This window comes from Neomonachus schauinslandi, chromosome 9 (assembly GCF_002201575.2).
Source record: "Neomonachus schauinslandi chromosome 9, ASM220157v2, whole genome shotgun sequence".
NCBI classification, from domain to species: domain Eukaryota; kingdom Metazoa; phylum Chordata; class Mammalia; order Carnivora; family Phocidae; genus Neomonachus; species Neomonachus schauinslandi.
This window is the reverse complement of record NC_058411.1, coordinates 98,132,363-98,153,979: the sequence shown is the minus strand read 5'-3', so window position 1 is coordinate 98,153,979 and position 21,617 is coordinate 98,132,363. Positions and strand designations below refer to the sequence as shown.

The 21,617-nt window shown below is 46.9% G+C and overlaps 1 protein-coding gene and 1 non-coding gene across 4 annotated transcripts in view; both read left to right on the top strand.

Moving 5' to 3' along the window:
• Positions 1-21,617, top strand: part of MYO1E (myosin IE) — a 190,320-nt gene that overhangs the window by 152,777 nt on the left and 15,926 nt on the right. For 2 of the 3 annotated variants that reach the window (XM_021693805.2, XM_044918014.1), the window contains 7 exons: positions 5,747-5,891; positions 9,360-9,474; positions 9,688-9,857; positions 9,942-10,087; positions 17,566-17,712; positions 18,559-18,716; positions 19,670-19,762. In XM_021693805.2, coding sequence (XP_021549480.2) covers positions 5,747-5,891; positions 9,360-9,474; positions 9,688-9,857; positions 9,942-10,087; positions 17,566-17,712; positions 18,559-18,716; positions 19,670-19,762 — 974 coding nt within the window. The remainder of the gene's footprint in view (positions 1-5,746; positions 5,892-9,359; positions 9,475-9,687; positions 9,858-9,941; positions 10,088-17,565; positions 17,713-18,558; positions 18,717-19,669; positions 19,763-21,617) is intronic. The other variant, XM_044918015.1, reaches the window with a different exon arrangement.
• TRNAK-CUU lies at positions 12,606-12,678 on the top strand. Its single transcript has one exon. It is a non-coding gene; the product is annotated as a tRNA-Lys (tRNA).

Below are 21,617 nucleotides of genomic sequence, written 5' to 3'. Positions count from 1 at the left end.
CCTACCGGTCACCAGTGTGGGTTGTCATTGATGTGGAAGGTCGAGAGAGGCCTAACAAAAGGGTAGATCATTCCATTCAATAAAGTCCAGTTGACTCTGTCTGCACGCAGTCAAGATTCCTGTTAATTTGAGAGGCAGACTAGACTAGGCATAAAATCCACACTCATGGCTCTCTGAATTGATTAAAGGGCCCACTCCACCTACAGTGGAAGCAGAACTGTATGGCAAGAAGTATTTAGGCGGTTGAGAAAACAAATCTGTCAAGATCTTGAATGACTATAGCAGCAAACATTTGCCAGTGAACAACTGAGATGTTAATTATGAAAGACTACTCTCCTTTAAACAGATTTATAACACTAGCTAGAATGGGATTTCTCAACCTCAGCTGTCAACATTTGGGGCTGGATGAGTCTTCGTTGTGGGGGGCCATCCTGTGCGTGATGGGATGCTACCCTCTCTCCCTCCTGGGATACACTCAACCAGAAGTGTATCCAGATATTACTTAATGTCCCCTGCTAGGGGGTGGGGGTAAAGCCAGTTGAGAACCATGACTTAGGTAATCATTAAAGTTTTTGCAAAACTGCATGTCTTTGACAAATACCCTTTTTTTAATTAAGAGAAAAAAATTAAATACAGAAAATAGTGAATGAAAAGTATTTCCTCCATCTTTCCCTAACTCAGAAGGGCCTGCCCTCAATAATTCCAAAGCATGCATAATTTTATTCTCCTTCAGTAGTTTTTCCTGTATTTAAAAACTCTTTAATCTACGAAGTCTCTCCAATTGACATTACTATTGAAAACTAACCACATATTTTTAAAAATTTAAAGTTGGGGTTTTTTTGTGGGTGTTTTGTTTGTTGTTTGGTTTTTGGAGAAACTGATTCTGAAAGACCTTGTGCCTTCCATATTATTTAAAAACAGACAAGCCATTGGGGCGCCTGGGTGGCTCAGTCGGCTAAGCATCCAATGCTTGATCTCAGCTCAGGTCGTGATCTGAGGGTCATGAGTTCAAACCCTGCATTGGGCTCCACGCTGGGCATGGAGCCTACTTTAAAAAAAAAAACAAAAAGAGACAAGCCATCAAACTTGACTTCCATAAACAATGCTGTGAGCCTCTGCACTGGGGAGAGCAGGCAGTCCTCAGGAACGTCTGAGCTACACTGAGTAGGCTGTGTTACATGTTTGTAGCAGCTCCGTAAATGAGCTGTGAAATGACCTGGTTTGGTGATAATATCCGGGCCTCTGTCGAGTTTTATCCTGACCCCACGCATGGGACTTTCTTCTGCGCCTGACACAGAGTAAACATGTAGTGAATCTCTGTTAGCCCCTTTATGTTGAGGGACTTTGACTGAAGTGATTCCATCCTTGGATGTCTCCCCTCTAGCTCTCCTGCTGTGGGCTTTTCCTTTCAGAAGAGACAAATGGACAGCCCTGTCGTATACAGAGCGGGCTCTTTTGATGTCATATATCTTTTGATTTGAGAACGCTAGGAGAGTAATAAAAAGAAAGTTTGGAAGAAAATTTATTTCTCAATAAAAAGCACTCAAAAATGGCTAGCGGGCCATCTATGTCCATGGGCAGGGAATATTTCTCCAGAGACAGTGCTGTTTTCCTTAAGGTGTGTGAGTCTGAGATCCTGGTCACGCAGAATAGGGCCAGAGTCCACCACTGTCTGTCTCGTCCCGTGATCCTCTGTGAGTAGTTGAACTGTGTCATACCTTTATTCTCAGGGCTGAGAAAAAAGGCTTTGTTTATAGAGTTGCTTTCTAGATGCCCGCAGAAAGCCTGCAAAGTGAGAAAGTAACAACCTGAAGGAGAAGGACGTATTAATACCCAGCATGACTGCCCATGTGCATGCTTCCTACACCCCTCCCTGGGAAGGAAGCCCAGAGGTCTAACAGAGCAATGGTTCACACACATCCTAGAGCTTAGAAAATAGGCTTAGCCAATGGGAAATGGGCCTCTGTGTGTGCTCATTTCCTCTCTGAAAAATCCTTTATGTTTATCAAAACCATCCCTCTTGACTGTGAAAAATCAAAAGATGCCTTAATATCCCCACCGATGGGCCATGTGCTCTTGAAGTAAGGCCCACCCTGCCTTCAGAACACCCTGTTCGCCGCCCCCAATACAACTCTCATTTAGAAAGTGTCAAAAGGGGGCGCCTGGGTGGCTCAGTCGTTAAGCGTCTGCCTTCGGCTCAGGTCATGATCCCAGGGTCCTGGGATCGAGCCCCACATTGGGCTCTCTGCTCGGCGGGAAGCCTGCTTCTCCCTCTCCCACTCCCCCTGCTTGTGTTCCCTCTCTTGCTGTGTCTCTCTCTGTCAAATAAATAAATAAAATCTTTAAAAAAAAAAAGTGTCAAAAGCTATTCGAAATGGCAGCCACTTTGAGTCTTGCTTGGGAAAATAGCTGTAAATTCTCAGAAAACAACTTTTCAAGCTAGGCAGCCCATGCCCCTAACTATGGCTGAAGAAATAAGCCCAAATGTGGGTCCTGATTCTTAGGAAGAAAAACCTGATAGGAACATAAGAGCTTTCTAAAATTGTTCTTATGGCACCATTTACACTCTTCACCAACATACTTCCCTTGACCTTGACCCAGCCTCTCAGAATGTGGGGGGCGGGGGACAGGGACATATGTGAGGAAAGTTGATCCATATCCTGGGCAAGGAAGAGGAAAGAATAGAAGGCTCAGGAAAACATGGGGTGTCAAGAGTGTCCTACGAGCTGCCAAGACTTTTATGTCCTTGGATGTCAGAAATATCCTCAACTCCAGTGCGAGCAGTGAGAGGTCACTGGGGTCAGGGCTGCATTTCCTCTGAGGAGGAAACATTGATTGGTCATCTGAGATAACGAGGAGCCCATGACCCACCAGTCCGAGGCAAAGAGAAGAGCCAGCGCACAGGCCTTGAGATGAAATATTGGCATAGTTGGGTCTTAAACTGAAAACGCTTGATGAGGGGAATGGAAGCTGCGGTTCTCATCTCTCCAGAGCTGTCACAGGGACCATGTAGGCAGCACACCATTGCCTTCTGACGCCTGTTTCCAGCAACATGTCCTGGAGAAGGACAGGTGAACTGGTGGGGGGCTTGTCTTTCCATTGAATACAAAAGGAAGTGAGGAGGGCACCTCAGGCTTCATGAAAGCTAGGGGAGCACAGCCGTGGTCCGTGGTCAGAGGGCTCTGGGAATGCCACGCAAAACTCACGTCTCGCCCAGACCCAAACTATTAGAAGCCTTAGCCTGTCAGCTAAAGGGAGAGAAAGGGGGCGCCTGGGTGGCTCAGTTGGTTGGGCGACTGCCTTCGGCTCAGGTCATGATCCTGGAGTCCCGGGATCGAGTCCTGCATCGGGCTCCCTGCTCAGCAGGGGGTCTGCTTCTCTCTGACCCTCCTCTCATGCTCTCTCTCTCTCTCAATAAATAAATAAAAATCTTTAAAAAAAAAAATAAAAATAAAGGGAGAGAAAGTCTGCAAAACAACTTCCTTACTATAAAAAAATCAAATGGGAAATGCAGCGTCATTTTAATAGGGTGGGGGTATGGGAATTGCGAAGAGCTGCCCGTTGGTTTGTGGTTGCACAGTGTGAGTACTTGCCTTTAGAGTTTGATCAGCTGGAGCCAAGCAGAATTGGACTCTTAGAAATTTGTCACCTTGGAGGCCGGGTTTTTTTCTTTCTCTCCCATAGCCCGTGTGAATTTTTCTCCTTCATCCATTTAGATTGCCAGTACATTCCTACTTGTTGAGCGGGTCTCCCAGTGGCATCTAGAAGAGTTCTGCTATCCGTCATTTATATGTGGCTTTGTTTGTTGGAACTCATTGTGCCACACATGAAATGTATTCGTGCAAATGCGGGGCTTCAACTAGGTATTTTCATTTGTAAGTTTTTTGTCTCTAACTAGGGACTAGGAGGGTTTGCTTCTCCAAGGCATTTAAGACATTATCAAGCAAGACGTGGATATTTGGGAGCATCAGAGAGGGTCCCTAGAATCACCTTAGTCCCAACCAACCAATCCTGAGGTAATAACCTGTTTCTCTCCGCTTAGTGCGCTCTGGATCCTGAAGGCCTGGCAGCTTTTCTTTTCAAGATTCCTTTCTCCCTTCTCCCTTCAATGCCATAAGTCAGTTGAAACCTGGTATAGCTTCTGGAAACAAAGGGCCTGGCTTCTCTAGAGGCCTGGAGCCCAATCATTGCTTGTGTTCTGGATGTGCCATGCCCTCCAACTTCCCTTCTACACTCCTCTGTGATTTCTCCTCCCCCCACCCCCCTTCTTTCCTTCCACTTCATGTCTTTGGGACCTTCGATATCTGACATCCTGTAGCTTAGTATGTCAACCTCTTGCATAATTACAACGTTCATAGCACAGATGTGTAGTAGACTGTATGTCTTTAAAAGAAATACATACACATAAGCCACTCCATGGCTTAGAGATAGTATTGTGATTAAAGAAACAGATTGGGGTTCACATCTCAGCTCTGACAGTTACTAGCTAAGTAGCCGTAGGTGAGTCTCTCTTTGCCTCTGTTTCCTACTCTGCAAAATGGAAAGACCAACCAAATCAGGTGGCTGTAAGAAGAAAATGAGATCATACATCTAAAGCACCAAGGGGCGCCTGGGTGGCTCAGTCGTTAAGCGTCTGCCTTCAGCTCTGGTCATGATCCCAGGGTCCTGGGATCGAGCCCCGCATCGGGCTCCCTGCTCCGCGGGAAGCCTGCCTCTCCCTCTCCCACTCCCCCTGCTTGTGTTTCCTCTCTTGCTGTCTATCAAATAAATAAATAAAATCTTTACAAAATAAAGCACTAAGAACAGCACTTGAAGCAGGGAGAGCACCCCGTAGATGTTGGCCGTTTGCTGTTAGTTATGACCGCTGAGCCCGGATGTTGGGGAAGGTGCTAGATGTGTAGTATGAACTACACAGGTGTGGCATCCATGGGAGGAGCTCTTGTCCTCGTGGAGGAGGCATAAATGAATTAAGTGCAAACATGAATATAATTACAAACTATAATATATGCTCTGAAGGAGAAATATTACTTTCTATGAGAGAAACTAGTGGCGCGGGGGGGGAACGCGGGATTTTTGCTTGAGTAGTCCAGAAAGGCCCCTCTGGAACTGTCATGGAAGGGTAGTCCCCCTGCACTGGAGTCAGCCACATGAGGTGTTTACTGAACGGCACACTTGGTAGAGGGGACAGCATGGGCCAGGCTCTGAGGAGGGAGAGTTTAGTGTGCGTGAAGAAGAGGCCATCCTCCCGGGAACACAGTGAGTAGGAGAGAACGTAGCGAGAAGAGCCAAGGACCGCACGCCCAGGGCCTTGGGACTCAAGATGCACCGAATTCCGAAGATGAAAGCGAATACTTAGTAATAACTGCTGCTTATAGGGAGCTTTATAAAACTTTTGCATTAACTGTTAAGTGTGCAGAAGAAATCGGGGGAAATCACTGCTGAGAAAAGGTTTGATTTTGCCCGAAGATTGTCACTGGCCACCTTCAGGAGTGCTATTTTTAGACGGTGGTAGAAAGGAAAAGCAGATTTTCACCGTGTGTTAACATGGTAACGGTCGGCTAGGGAGTGGGTAGGAGGGATGCTCCAAAATGGGAATACCAGACCCGCTGGAGTTTTGCAGCTGTTGAGACCCATCCCTCGGCCCTAGAACCGAGGTGAGTAGATCTCCAGGACCCCGCAGCACTGGGTGCCTTTGGTGGATAGTCCAGTCCGAGTCTGACCCTTCTCTCCCCAACTGTCCTCACAGGTACGCCATTCTGACCAAAGCCACCTGGCCCTCGTGGAGAGGGGACGAGAAACAAGGGGTCCTCCATTTGCTGCAGTCTGTCAACATGGACAATGACCAGTTCCAGCTCGGAAGGAGCAAAGTGTTCATCAAAGCCCCCGAGTCTGTGAGTGTGCGGCTGTCGCCTGGTCATTTCCTCAGGGCCACTCCTCTTCCCATACACCTCTCCTGCCCCTCCCCACATGTGGCTGGCTGCTTTCTCCCCCCTTCCATCCATTCTTGCCTTCGGTGTCCTCTCCCCTGCTCCCAATCCCTGTGTAGGTCATTCCCCACATCCCTGCTCCTTGTAGCCTTCAGAGCATGCAGCAGGTATAAGAAGAAGTCATCATAGAGTAGTTTCTCTTCTTTCTCATTGTCTCTCATTCTAGATGGTCATCCCATCGAGGTCAGGGACTCTTGTCCCTGTGATAGGCCATCGTGTACTCAGAGCCTTGTACAGAGCGTGGCTCATAGCAGGTGCCCACCAGTTATTTATAGTGTCCAGAAGTGTCTAAGCTGAAAGGGACTTCTTTGTCCCACACAGGAGGCTGGGGTCAGCTTACATCCTCACCTGGGCAACACCAGTCAGGTCACTGACAGACGGACACAGGCTTCCTCCTCGAAGGTAGAACAGAACTCAGGGTGGGAAGTCGCAGGACTATATCTTGAAGACCATGAGGGAGCCTGGAAAGAACCTTGAGAAAATTAGGGAGGAGGAGAAATCTGAGTTCATGGCACCCAAATATTTACCTGTAAGATAAACATGCATTTTACAATTCACAAACGTATTAGACCTCCACAGATTCATTGGAGGAACTTCTTTATCTTCCCTGATGGGGAGGTGGTCACCTTGAGCCTAATGAACGTCTGTAGGAAGTTCTCAGTTCCTAAGCTGGATTCCTTTGAGCAGAACCGTCAGTTCTTCTGCCCAATTAGCTGTGGGACTAGTGAATGAAGACATTACTTTTTAAGGTGGAGAAACTTCTGGAACTAACCGAGGTTAGGCATCATTATTATTTCCTGAGGTTCCTTGAACGATCATAAGACTCCATTTCAGGAGTCTATGGTGAACTTGGCAAAATTAGTCATCAGATCAAGGGGAAAGAACATGAGAACTGGCAGTGTTGGTGATAGTGGGAACACTTGAACTTGAGGCAAATCCCGGTCTTGCCGTGAGTTCTCTCTTCTAGAATTGGCCCCACAGCCGCTGGTCTGCCTCAGAGGATCAGCCTGAGACCCAGAAATGATAATGGTTGTAACTGAATGGCTTTAAGAACCATAAAAATTATTAAATACATAAGTGGCACACATCAATAGAACCCGTTTATGAAAAGTTTGTGGTAGCATTTTCCACTTTGAGTTATTTGTAGCTTCACAGCAATTTCATTTCCAAATATAAAATGAAAATGTTGTGTCATATACCATTAAGCAACCCACAGAGCAGTTCCTGTTCTTTCTAAAATGGGATGTAGTGATTTATCAGTACAATGCAGAACTCCTCTGTTGTCTTATACCCGCTTTTACTTTTTTGTCTTGCTGAATTTTCACATATAGTTAGAACAGCCTCAATATTTTTCATACTTTTTTTTTTCTGATTTAGTTGAGCTGTGGGGTTTTACTCCCAAAGTCAAGGTTTATTTGGGGTTTGCTTTTCCTCGTCTTCCTCCCAAATGCTTTATTACAATCACCTGACTCCCCTTTTCCCCATCTTTTTACGCACACGCATACCCAAGCGCGCGCACGCACGTACCTTCACCACTGATTTCTCCCCTCCCCCATCACTCATCCATCCACATCGAGCCCTAACATTGCAAACACTTTACGGAAACTGGTTTTTAAAAATCGACCTTGTGATTTTGTCTTGACTTTTATAGTAAATGTTCTGACTATACAAAATAACCCATTTGCTTTAAGAACCCACATTAGACATCAGACACCAAAAGGTTTGGTTTTGCTTATTTGTTACATGTGTCCATGATTTGGGGTTTATTTTCCTCTCTCTCTTTTCCTTTTTTCTTGAACCTCCCTCTAACCCCCATGACTTGTGGAAAAAACCTAAGACCCAGCTAATCTTTGATAATCTATAGGAAGTTGGGAATTGGTTGCCTCCTGCTTTCTGAGTCACAAGTGTATTTTCTGTGACACTCCCAAAATAGTTCTGGGAAAGAAGAAAACAAGGCTTACTCAGAAACCCAACACACAAGATAAGAAAAACCAACGAATATTCTTCAAACAAGCAACCGCAGGGCTCAGATTTTAACCATTCTGTCCGAATGTACAACCATGTCTTCCTTTTGTTTTTAGAAATCTGCTCCTCGTGCCTGTTGTTAATGGTGCTGAGGGCTGCAGAATGAAGCAGCCCCTTCCCTTTTGAGTTTGAGATGTTGTTTTTGCACAGCTGGGGCTGTGAGAAGCAGAAGCTGAGTGACAGGAAGGGACTGAGTATAGACCCAGATAAACAGAGGCAACAAATCAAGCCTGGCTGCCTTCAAAGCGAATTCACTTGTTTACTTCTGGAACATTTCTGCACTGACTTGTCATCATCTTTACTTGTTTTCATTGGTACATCTTATTTTGTTTCCTAGAGAGTCATGAAGACCACTTCCTAGGTGAACGAGAAAGTTTCCCACCATTTCATGAGTTGATCAAAGGCAGATTTACAGAGAAAGACTTGCATGTCAAAGTGAGGAAGAGCCTGGCAGGGCCTGGAAGACCTGGAAAGTTCACTTTCCTGACCCACCCAACCTTAATTCCGGAGATAACAGAAATATGTGGCCGGTGTCGTGGCTGATGAGCTGAATGAAATAAGGTGTTCTAGAATGTAAATCTAGAATGCTTCCTGAGCCCCAGTGGGCACCCAGCACATTACAGCTGTTTGCTCTCATCTTCATTATTCCAGAGCTCCACTGAGGAGGGCGGGAGCAGTCGGGATTGTCAAAATGGCCTGAGTCTCAGGACCTGCCAGTGTCTGATGTGGGCCCTCAAACCAAACAGTCTGGGTCCCTCTCATTGAGCCCATGTCCGTTAATTGCACATCTGAAGTCCAGCTCCAGTTGCTCTGGTTATTACGCTCTGGCCCAGGGAGTCCTTGGAGACCGTGCAGCAGGATGTGTGTCCTTTCATGGAACTGAAAGTAGGGCAGCTCTCTTTCCACAGCAGCACAAGCTTTGCTCCGTCAGAAGCTGGAAACTCTGTGAAGAGGCTGCACACAGCAGTAAACGACAGGCTCCTCCTCTTGTCTAGGCAGCTAATACCCTCCTGGGATCGAGGCGGGGAACCAGTGGATAAATGGTGAATCACTCATTAGATGCGCACAGATTGTGAGCAAGGCAGGGCAGGCATTATCAAGGTCTGACTGACGCCAGATACAGCTATTTGCCGTTGTTTTTTGTTAAACGAAGAAAACCGAGATAAAGACGGTCCAGTGATTATAAACCATATGCCCTACTAATCATGTTTTCACGTTTGTTCACGAGTCTGAGAAGCCACTTCCCAGGTTATGTCCTTGACTAAACTGAGTGTCCCTGAAATAACCAAAGAAAGTGACCTTCAGGTCTTGTGAGTTGGCTCACATTTGCCTTCTCTACGTTCACAGCTATTCCTTCTAGAAGAAATGAGAGAGAGAAAGTATGATGGGTATGCTCGAGTGATACAGAAATCATGGAGGAAATTTGTGGCCCGGAAGAAATACGTCCAAATGAGAGAAGAAGGTATTTCAGTCATTTTGTTTTGTGCATTTCACGAATCTCGAGAATAATTTTGAGCTTAGGTGAAGTTACAGGTGTTCACTTTACTCTGTGTATAATATCATGCGTTAAAAATCTTACATTCGCATAGAGTTTCTCTGTGTTTTTCCACACGATTTTCCTCCTCTTTCCGGGAGACTGACCCTTCCATCTTCTCTGTCCTTTTGGTTAATACAGCCTCAGACCTCCTGTTGAACAAGAAGGAGAGAAGGAGAAACAGTATTAACAGGAACTTCATCGGGGATTACATCGGGATGGACGAGCACCCGGAACTCCAGCAGTTTGTGGGGAAGAGGGAGAAGATCGATTTTGCAGACACAGTGACCAAGTACGACAGGAGGTTCAAGGTACACACTGACCGCCGCCCATTGTGGGGAAAGTTGTCACTTTGACACGTCTCGTCCACCTTCTTAAAGCACATTTCCCTACAGGGTGTAAAGCGAGACTTGCTTCTTACTCCTAAGTGCTTGTACTTAATTGGACGAGAGAAGGTCAAACAGGGCCCAGACAAAGGCCTGGTGAAGGAAGTGCTGAAGCGGAGAATCGAGATGGAGAGAATCTTGTCCGTGTCCCTCAGGTGAGTGGCAAGTGTTGGAGGCACAGGGCTGCCCGTCCCTCCTCATCACCGCCATCTGCCGTTCCAAACACAGCCTGGAAAAAGGCCTGGCCAGGTTCCCCAGTTGTGAAAATCATGGTGAAGAGAACTGAGTGTCCCCTTCTTCCCTGAGAAGACCTGACCTTCGTAGGTCTCAAGAATGAGATTCCAAGAAGTGGCCTTCTGGTCAGCTCCACTAGTCAGGGGGTACTCAGATCCTTTGTTCTCATAAAACGTGAGAGAAAAACCTGTTATTCGAACCTGAGTATAACAGCTCTGACTGAAGTGGGGCCAAGGGACCAGAGTCTGTCCCCAAGCCCACCTCACCCATGTCGAAGATTTAACCCATTTCACGCCAAAGGCCCAAGCAGAGGTTGCCATCTACTCCTCAGTATTGCTTTTTAGTTTGTTGTGACCATGGATTGTCCTGGGAGGGAAGTGTCTTTGGACTCCTGAAGTTCCTTTTTGCCTGTTCGGGCATGGAGGGAGTACAAATGGTCTCCATAATCTGTAGCCCTGGAGTCATTGCTAAATGCTCCCTTCAGCCGCAGGTTCACAGGCAGGGTTCCTGGCTCTTCCTGTCAGCAGTCGGGCTTTATTTTGACAGAGGAGCTTGTATGTGTGAGGAGACTTCCCTAAATCCTCCCATGCTCAGATCTCCCAGACTAAGTTCCCTCTGATGAGAGGAAATCCTGCCAGTCCACAGAAGGCTAAGAAAAGGGGAAGAAAGGCCCCTTTGAGCTCAGTAGCTCCCCCTTGAGTTGCATCCCTGGAGCCTTCTGAGGAGATTGTTGCTTCTGTCAGGGAAAGATGTGGGCCACCATTGCATTAAAATTGGTGCTGTTCTGGTTGCTTATGAACATGTCTTCCGGAATTGGGACACCTCTCAACTGTTATTCCACACAGAAGACAAAACTGCTGCTCTCGGGGAAAAAGCCAGGGTTTTGTGTGCTCAGGCCTCCAACCTACCAGGCTGGAAATCCTGGCTCCGGTGTGTAATCCAAAACAGATTTCAAGTTGTGTCCATTCTTTCCTGTGTCACTGTGGTTTCTGATTCTCTCTGTTCCCAATTTTCCTGATAAAGGGCCAGGTGGTGCTGTGAGGTTAAGTGTTTAAAACATTTCAGCTGAGGATGTGGTAAAACTTCTAAGATGAGTCCATCAGCTGCCTCTCTAGCAGCCCCACGTCAGGTGGGCCTCAGTGCCGTGGGTTGGCAAGAAGAGCTCTTGGCACTGTCCCGTTTTCAGAAGGTCTTCCTGAGCATTCAGTTCACCAGCTGGGTCACAGCCCGAGCTGGGCAGCCTGCTGGCCACACTTCCTGGCTAGCTGGGCTCTGAGGCTGCCCTTGTTGTTCCAAGGAACCCAACTGGAAGCTTCTTGTTTTCTTGCATGGGGACCAGCTACACCTGGGCAAACGGGGTTAGCCGAAACATGCTCTGTACTCTTCACAGGAGCTGTGGCTGAACGCCAGCGCATCATAGCTCCGGGGCGTCTGTGCTCATTCCTCTGAGAGAGGTGATGATTCTTCCTGTTATTATTATCAGGCCCGTCTTTAGCTTTCAGACCACTCAAGCAGTGCTTGATCATAAGTAATCATATGTCTACATTTGTATTAGCCACTTTGACACTATCTTTTTTGGCTAGTCATTGAGATTTATCAAGGTGTGTGGGATATCCCCACTCAGATTTTTTCCTTTTGTCTTGTCTTCTCTCACAGCCTCTGGGGATACAGTGTCTCGTGGTAAGACCACCTTCCTCTGCCTTCTCTTGAGTGTTCATGGTCTAGAAATTTGCTCCCTTATGGCCTTTCCTTATTAGAGGATGTAATAAAATGAGGTACTTAGCCTAAAAGTTGTTCTGGCTCTCCGGAAAGAAGAGTCTGAGTCATTGTAACTTGTGATCTGTGCATGTTGCAGTTACTGAGCCTCACACTCACTAAGTTTAATACTGTTCCCTTACTTCCTTCATCCACTGGGTTAGGCCAGTAATCTAAACCAAGTGAGGAATGCAACCAGATGGGTGATGGTATGTGCAGAATCAAACCCAGAGGAGAAATTGATTGTGGTACCAGACCACCAAACGTGTGTGTGTGTGTGTGTGTGTGTGTGTGTGTGTGTGTTCTCAAAATATTTCAATACTGGTATAGAGAAGGATTTTAACAGTTTTAATTCAGGGAAAAAGTTGTATCATGTGCATGTTAGTTGAAGACAGGCTTAGTGCTTGACTACTGGCTGGAATGATCACCCAGTGGCTTCTTCTAGTGAAGACCATCAAAGTGCCCACAAGCTCAGTCTTCTGGACCACCTCTAACTCTATGACCACTGTCAAAGCAGAATGGGCTTGCAGCTCCCAGTCAAACTAACCAACCATGCAAAAACAACCACATGACAGTTTGGGAAATGAGAGCATGACTATTTAATACGAAGGATTTAGTGTTGATTTCTTGCGGTGTGATCATGATATGGTGGCTATTTTTGTCTAAAGAGGCTTTGTTTGGGGCACCTGGCTGGCTCAGTTGGTAGAGCATGTGACTCTTAATCTCAGGGTTGTGAGTTCAAGCCCCACGTTAGGTGTAGAGATTACTTAAAAATAAAACCTTAAAAAAAGAAAAGAGACTTTGCCTTTCCTTGATAAACAATGAAACATTCAAGGATAAAATAATATTTATACTTTGCTCTTACATAACCTAGTTTGTGTGTGGAAGTAGGGGTAGTGTGAGCATAGACAAATATGATTGTGGATTGATAATTGTTGAAACCTCCCAACGGATGGAGGTTCATTCTGCTGTTCTATGTTTTTAAAATATTTGAAATTTTCCATAATAAAAGTCTTTCCTAATCTTCTGGTAGACATCATATTTTAGAATTTTTTACCTTTTATAAATAGACTGACATATATCTAATCAAATTATCATTGAAATTTTTTTTTAAAGTTTTAGTGAAGGAAGAAAATATAGGATAGGCCCAATAGCTCAGGGAGAGATGAAGACTACAGTTTCTCAAAGGGACTCTAGGATAATTTGAAAAGGAAAAATCCTGTCTAAATGAAACTTCAGTCAAACATTTCTGCCTTCATGGGAGAGTTGGCAAGAATATCAGGGGATGGGGCCGCCTGGGTGGCTCAGTCGGTTAAGCGGCTGCCTTCAGCTCAGGTCGGGATCCCCGGGTCCTGGGATCGAGCCCCGCATCGGGCTCCCTGCTCCGCGGGGAGTCTGCTTCTCCCTCTGCCTGCCACTCCCCCTGCTTGTGCTCACTCTCTTTCTCTCTAACAAATAAATCAAATCTTTAAAAAATAAAAAGAGAAACCAGGGATGGCACAGCAGCTTGTAGTTGAGACATTGGATTTCCGGGGCTTGGGGTATCTGCTCATGAAGGCCGATAACCATCAGTTTTTGAAAGATCCTTCAGGAGCTGCTTCTTGACCACGTTCTGAGCCGGCTTCGCTCTTATTTGAGAAACTCAGTTTGCTGGAACAGTGGCCCCAGGTGTCAGCCTGTGTTCTTTGCTCTCGCATTGTAGGTGATGAAATCGGTACCATCACATCTCCTACTTGGGGTTCTGTCCAGTGAGGCTTCTAACGGTCCTTGTCATTCCAGTAGCTGACCACCAGAGACCCAAAAGTACATGGCTGCCTGTCTGGGTCAGTAGATTTTCTAGTACTTACATGCGATGGGAAAAGCCACCTGTAAGAGGACCTCAGGCAGATGCTCCCCTGGTCACGGCGTTCTTGCCCAGAATGTTTCCCTGCCTGAATGCCTAAACGTGGTAATAAGAACAGCCTGCTTCACTCCTGCTCAGCTGACCTGAATATTACTGACATCTTTACCTGATGTGACCTTTGAGCTTTGGGAACCTGCAAGCTGTCAACATTTTTGGACTGACCACCGACCTTCTGTTCGCTCTGGGATTCGAAGGTGAATGAGAACACAGTCACTGCCTCAAGGAGCTCCCTGTCATTCTGGAAGGGGTAGCAGGGCATCTGAGTAGCCAGGTGCCATACAGGATACTCTTGGGATACAAAAGGCAGGGTGAGCCTTCTCACCTCCTTCCCTAGGGGGCTTCTGTTTAGGCCTGACACAGCATGTATCTGCTGTCTCGGAGAAATCAAGTAGGACCCAAGTTGATGCCATTGGTTTCCCTAAACGGTAGAATTCTGGGTAAGGTTTATGTTCTTCTTTAACCACCTTTGTACTTTACAGTTTGCTAAAAAAGCATATTTCATAATTAGGAAAAAACTATATAAAGCTTTAAATGAAGGCAGGACTGGCCCAGGAAATTGCCTTTACAGCTTAAGGAGGGGAAAAAAAAAAACCAAGAAACTCCTTTAAGTCTTTACTCAGTGTTTTGTAACTAACGTTTTTGTGCAAAAGACATTGGTTAAGGGAGTGAAACAAGATGTTCTAGTGTTGTCAGCAATACAACAATAAGCCACAAAGGCGAGGGGATAAAAATCGAGTAGAGAGCCAAACCAGGGACTAGTAAAGGATCTTTCAACACGGGGTTCTGTATCAAACATCTGTAAGGAATTGTAGCCTGAGCATATGAATAAGACAGGGGTGAGGTCCAAAGATAAGTCTGAGTTTTTAGAATAAATAAATGTAAAAGCTTTGTTTTTAGACCCTGGAGCATGGGCTGAAGAGAGGCAAATGAACTGAAACTCTGGCCTGGCCGAGGACGGTTGCACTGACTCCCAAGCCTGGGTCACCGGAGGGAGGGGTTTTTTGAATTTGATGGTTGAAGTCGAAGTGTCCAACCACTTGTTCTCATTTCCAGACTCCTGCTAATTGACCCTGAAGTTTTGGCCTGCTGGCTTTTTTTCTTTATGGTCACTCCTAATAAATCTAAGTACATTAAACTACTCAAGGTTATTTGCATTGGGTTCACTTAGCCCTGTTGAATAAGCACTGTCCTGCCTCAAGTACAGCCGGGCAGACAGACACATCCAGACATGCCCCGTTCCTCACTCCACACACCAAAAAGTGGGGCTTCTTGTTTTACTCTCTCCCTATTGCATACGCTCCCTTCCTCATGCAACAGTCTTTTTGCCCCTGGGCCAGGATGCGGGGATGCTTGGATTTTATTTCATTCATTCCAAATGACTTCTACCTAAGTACCTTTGTTTGGAGTTCTCAAGTGCTATAAGCGAAGTGATCAAGACAATTCCAGAGTTTTCATCCGCCTAGAAACAGAAAGATGATAATAGCTTTGTGGCTACACCCTCTGAGGTGCATTCTCAGACTTTCAGATTCTAATTCCTAGTTTGGAAAAGTTTATGAACAGGGAGGTGTAGTAGACCTTGTGAGCTGTCCTGCAAGACCTATTCTCTCCTTTCCGTATGAAGAGCTGACGGCCGACCCAAAGACTGCATTTCCCAGGCTTCCTTGCAAGCTAGGGGTAACCATGTGACATAGTGCTGGCCAATGGGGTGTGAGCAGAAGTGACTTGTACAACTTCCTGGTCCCACTTGCGAAAGGAAGGCGTAGATGCCTTGCCCCCAGGCGCTGTAGCAGGGACACTTTGGCCCTGAATTGCTTTTGCACCTGCTGTTGAGTAACAAGAGACAAACACGCAATGTTGTTTAAACCACCAGTTGCCATGGTCTTCATCACGCCAGAAAAACCTATAACCCAACTATAACAAGCGTGGGCAGGAAACTAGTTGTGATGGAGGGAAGTTTGAAAACAAACTCTTGAGATGATAGTAATAACTGAGTGCTCCCCCCAAATGGCCATTATGTGTCCAAACATGCCTGTGAAGTATTCTGACTTCACATCCAAGAAGAACTCTTGGGCATACCCATCTTCAGTAAGCAGGCAGTGAAGGGCCAAGCTCCCTCTCCCAGGTGAGGCTAGCTTGCTGCTGCCAGTTTACTTCTCCCTCCCCTGTGGTTTGTGTGTGCTGCCATTCTGTGCCTTTAAATCCTGGCTGCGTGGTGGTCCTCCCTTAGACCTTTCTTCTCCTGTGGATCACCAAGCTCCTTTCCTGTAGGAAGACTGAGGGGCTGAGGTTTCAGGGAGAGAGGCCATGGCTCGATCAGGTACAGGTCATAAGCTCCCTGCCTCAGCCCACAGAGAAGGTTCCTGATGAGCCACGGAGCCTCTGTCTGCCCAAAGAAGACCTCCCCGGTCCACCCCAGCCTCGTCATATTCATGGGACTGAACAGAGAGACCACAGAAGTTGTAGTTTAAATGGATCAAAGTCTACGTGGCAGAAGAATCCTTCATCTCAAAGCTTGTCTACATCCTCATCCTCCATACTTGCCTTCCTGTCTGGCTTTGTGACAGCATAGTCATCTACTGGTGCCCTGGTACTGGGGACCCTGAGAACAGCCACAGCTCCTGTGTGACACAGCTCAGCTCTGGGTACTTGAAAAATAAAACAAAAAAACGTTGTTGGCATTTCCTGCACTTGGAGGGATTAAAGTGCTAGTGTGGCCAACTTGCTGAAGCAGGTTTACTTTGTTTTGTTTTTCATACCTGGAGAAACACCATCCCTAATGAAATGTCGTTCTTCAGAGGGTTATCTTAGATACTTGACGGTGGTACTTGGAGGTCGTTGTAAGCGTGTATATTATGAAACCTTTGGGGTTGGTGGCCTCCTTCAACTGAGCTATACATCTAATAGCCAGGGAATAAGAAGTCTCAATTATATGTGTGTTGTCATTTCTACAAAGTCTAGCTGGGCCTGGACATGGGGGTCTAACCAGTCGCCTCCACCACTAAGCATTTTCCCCAGGACTGGGTTTGCCTTAGCCTCTTCCGTTCTTCCTGCAGCTCCTCACATGCCCTCCCTCCAGGCCCGAGTTTGCCCCCCAGCGCCCCCCCATCCACACATGCAGTTCCCGCAGCGGCTTGCTTGCTATTGGGCCCCCCTGTCTTATCTATCTCTGTAGTTTGGTATGTGTGTGCATTTAGCGGCACATGGCACGCAGTTTAAGCAGAGCCCCGAACACCCAGAGACTCCTAATAAGTGTGTACAAAGCCCAGGACGTTGGCTTCCCTGTCGATAACTGAGCTACGATTCTTTTGAGTTGGGACTCATTACAATAGCTACAACCATATTGTAAATTCTACTAACTGAGCACTTCTGTGGGATTGTTCATTTTCAGCCACATTCTATTCATGAAAGTTTGGATTTTTACGGTCTTAAGAACATAGAAGTTGAATTTGAAAGTGGGTTGGGTTGTTGTTGTTGTTGTTGTTGTTTTTAATACGGACTAAGCTGTCCTTAAATTCCTGATTTTAAAAGTCACGTGGGAGATTTATTTTGATTATGCTTTTGGTGAGTTATGAACTTCCTTCGGAAGCAGGTTTCATGTAATTCATTGTTGCTGTGTTTTGTTTTAAAGATTGTCACTTATAGAAAGACCGTAGAAACCTAGTGTTATCTTACAGGAGATTAAAAAACAAATGGGATAAACAGAAGTGCAACTTTCATTAAGTCTTTCCAATCTCTTCTCAGTACTATGCAGGATGACATTTTCATTCTTCATGAGCAAGAGTATGACAGTTTGCTTGAGTCCGTCTTCAAAACTGAATTCTTGAGCCTCTTAGCAAAGCGTTATGAGGAAAAAACCCAGAAGCAACTACCTCTGAAATTTAGCAATACGTAAGTGGGGACCGGGGGCCCAAAATTCTGAGTAAAGCTTGATCTCCCCACTGGGGTCCAGGCTGAGAGGAGGGGAGGCCTGTGGGGTAGAGCAGGACTCTGCTTCCACTTAACCCAGACAGCCCTGGGGCCTGCCGAAGACAGTCCCAATGGGTGTTACACACCTTGAAATGCCACTTTTGTGTTGCTGTGAAGTAATACGGACGGCTGCTTAAAAGGAGGATTTGTCCGTCCTATGGCATAAGAAAATAGAAGTTAAAAGAGCAGACCATGGAATTGTGTCATACAGGCATATAGGCAGTATGACAAATAAAAACTGGCTGGGTAGTTTTGGAGTTATGAGTAAACTTCCCTTCTATTTGGATTTTGGTTGCTAGTGTGGAAGGGAATTTAATTAAATAATAACCACTTTCTAGGCTGGGGAGACATGGGCTATCTCATGTCTGGCATCTCTCAGTTCTCCCCGAACACGACTGAGGGAAATCAGAGAGGCACAGTGACACATCCCAGTAGGTGTGGGCCTGGAGAGTGTCCCCTTCATGCTGTGCCCTGGGCAGGAGCACCCGAGTTCTCCTGGAGTGACACCGGTACCTCGCTCACCAGCCGGGTTCTCACAGGCGCCGGGCCCCACATACTCCTGCCTCTGGGGTCAGTGGCTCACCGCGCCGCTGTGCCAAACCCCGGGGTGTTGTCCCCCTCCGAGGGCCCCGGGTAGGCTCCAGTCATCCGGGCTGGCCTCGTTCTCCTGCACGCTTGCCCAGCAGCAGAAATCCCCGCTGGGGTCTGCGAGCACCATTCTCTTACTGTGGTGTTCCTGCCCATTACCCACAAATGTCCTTGTCGCAGGCTTGAACTCAAGTTGAAAAAGGAGAATTGGGGTCCCTGGAGTGCAGGGGGCTCCCGGCAAGTGCAGTTCCACCAAGGCTTCGGTGACCTGGCCATCCTCAAGCCCAGTAACAAAGTGCTGCAGGTCAGCATCGGACCCGGGCTGCCCAAGAACTCCCGTAAGTGTCCCCGGCCCCCCGCCTCGCCCTCCCTCACCCTGCTCTGTGCCAGACTCGCTTCTCACCCAGTGCTCACGGTGGGTGCACACGTCTGCAGGGTGGACCACCAGCGCCGCCCTCAGCGGGCCGCTTCCCCTGCCCCCGGACCCCGACATCCAGCTCCTTCCTTTTGTGTTATTCATGCCTGTCAGTTCCTGCTCTTCTCATTTCCGCAGCCCTGCTCTTTAAAGGGGTTCGGGCAGCACCCCTCTTCAGCTGGATTAATCCTGCCCTCCTTTGTGTCCTCCCTGAGACCTTATTTATTGGTTGCCTTTGCAATACACATGTCTCTGCAGAGACGTCCTCTGCCCCGCAGAGTGCCTGCCGCCGCGTCCTCATTCTGGGCCACAGTGATGCTCCAGGTGGCCCCGGCTTGCTTTCTAGCTCATGTCTGCGTCAAGGGGAGGACAAGTCGGCTTCCACCCTTTGTGGTCTCTGTTTGAATGGAAGGCTGTAGAATGCACGCTGTCGCGGGAAAGGCTTTTGCCCGAAGCGGAGGTGCAGTGAGTGCTGACCCGCGCTGCACACCAGTGACCGTGACACGCAGCACGCACGCGTTCGGCCCCTGCGCCGTGTGCAGAACACGAGCGCGAACCCGAAGACGCCCCCTCTTGCTCTTCTGAAAGCCTACAAAAACAGAAACACTTTTGTAAGAGTGTGAATATCTCTTTGTAAAGCCACGGTCTCCACCGTTTCGCAACCATAGTTCCCTGGACGTATCTTCCGGCCGCTTGGGCCCGAGAGCTCCCAGGACGGTCCCTCCCTCAGACATCCCCCTCCACTGCGTCCTGCTGCAGATCCGCCTGGGAGCCGGATTCCACACTCGGCCGGTTTCCCGTCAGCAAAACTCCAGCAGAAGCCATAAAACCAGCCAGTGGCACTGATTTTGACTTTGTCTCGCTTGTTTATTTCAGGTCCCACCAGAAGGAACACAACTCAAACCAGAAGTTACTCCAGGGGGACGCACAAGGCCAACTACCCGATGAGAGCTGCCCCTCCCCCTCCAGGTAAGCCGAGCATGCGCCGTAGAACAGGACCGCGAATCGGGACCCCTAACTCGGACCGCGTATTTGGGAGGGAACCCAGGAGCAAGTAAATGCACACATAGCAGCCAGCCGTGAGCCATTTCAGTGCCAGATACACTTCTACCGACACAATGGCCCTGCTTGTGACCCCGAAATGCAGGAGAAGTATGAGCTCGTGAGACTGAACTGTGGCAGAGTTAGCGATCTGGATTTCATTACCTAGCAATATAACTCCCTGAGGAAAGGCTGCTTACATCAGTACGAGAAAAAGGAGTTCCTTGTCCATGACAACCAGAATGTTGTCAGCTTTTCAGTTACCGGATGCGGCCTTCGTGGATCCAGGAGCCGGCCAGCTATAACCGCCACACCACCACTCGGTTCCAGCCAAATACCACAAGGATATTTTGCAACTAGTTAATACCTTAATGAATAAGGAGAAATATTTTATTTTCAGTCAGATAGGCTCTAGGACAAGTGCTCTAAAAAAAATAAAGTAATATCTAAAGGAGTTACAGAATTGACACAAAACGTCTTTTAGATCTTACATTTCATATTTCTCATGTTTTCTGATAAAACCATAGCATGCAGGTCAGTAAAATCCAAACCTGAGTAAATGCAAGACTTCTTGCCTGTAAAAAATCCATTTAGTGCTTTAAGAGCGCTCTCCAAATTCACAAAATGTTTTTCCATCACTTACAACATTCAATCAATAAAAAACTGTTGCCCAGAATATTTGGTATTGATAAGCTTAGGCATCTAGGTCTGAAAGGGTTACCTTAGGACCACACTCATTTAACTCAGATCATCCCAGACAAGGGAATCCTATCTGTAGCTGTGTCCGAGGTAAGCAGTGAAAAGCATTTCTTTTGTCTCCTGCTCTGGAATCTCACCGTTGTGTGCTAAAACATGAATACCCGTGCCTAGCAGTAAGAAAGTAATTCTCATCTGTTCTGGAGTCCCCATGCTGCCTGGCCCTGCGTTCTCTCCTCCCCTCTGCCTTCACCCTTGAAGAAAATCCAAGCACAAAAGAACCTAAGAGAACCAGTGTAGGATTGTGTTACTACTTATGTGCTGGCCCGCCTTCCCCCGGGCGAGAGCCTGGCCAGACCACCTGGAAAGCTCATTTGCCTCAGCTAGGTTGGCCAAAGTTGCCTTAGACCAAATACCTGACCTTGAGCTCGGCTCCCAACCTCTCTACGTGACCATTTCTCCATCAATAAAATGAGGCAGTTGGACCTGAATCCCTTATATCAACCTTTCTCACATTATCTGTGGTGAAGGAACGAGGTCGGTTGGGGTTGTTTTTTGTTTTTTCTCTTTCTTCTCTTAATTTCTTTCTTTTTCAACCCATCGCAAACCATACTTTTGTAAGATATAATAAAAATCACTCAAAGAATGGAATTTTAAAAGCATTCAAAATAGAAGCCCAAATTTCTTACTGGATTCATAATGTGTCTGTGAAATTGCTATGAACATTTCTAAGTGCTTATTCTTAATTTCTGAACTTAATGAGCTGTGAACCTCCCACTTTGAGTATCACAGCCCTAGAACATGCACCTCTCCTTGGCAACCTTGGCAGCAAGTAGGAGCTCACCAGACTCCTTGTTTCCTTAAGGAGGAAACTGACACACTGAAGGGTCACAGATTTTGCTCAAGGTCAAGAGAACTAATGGAGGCAGAGCCAAACCTGACCAGCTAGTCCCTCTTATAAACTAGGGGTCATCCCATCTGTACCAAAGGGTTCTTTTCTTAACTTGGTTGGAAGAGGTTTTATGGTAGGTTCACCAAAATGTGCCTTGGGGAGTCTTGTTCTCCTTCATTCTTGCTCAGATCTGTC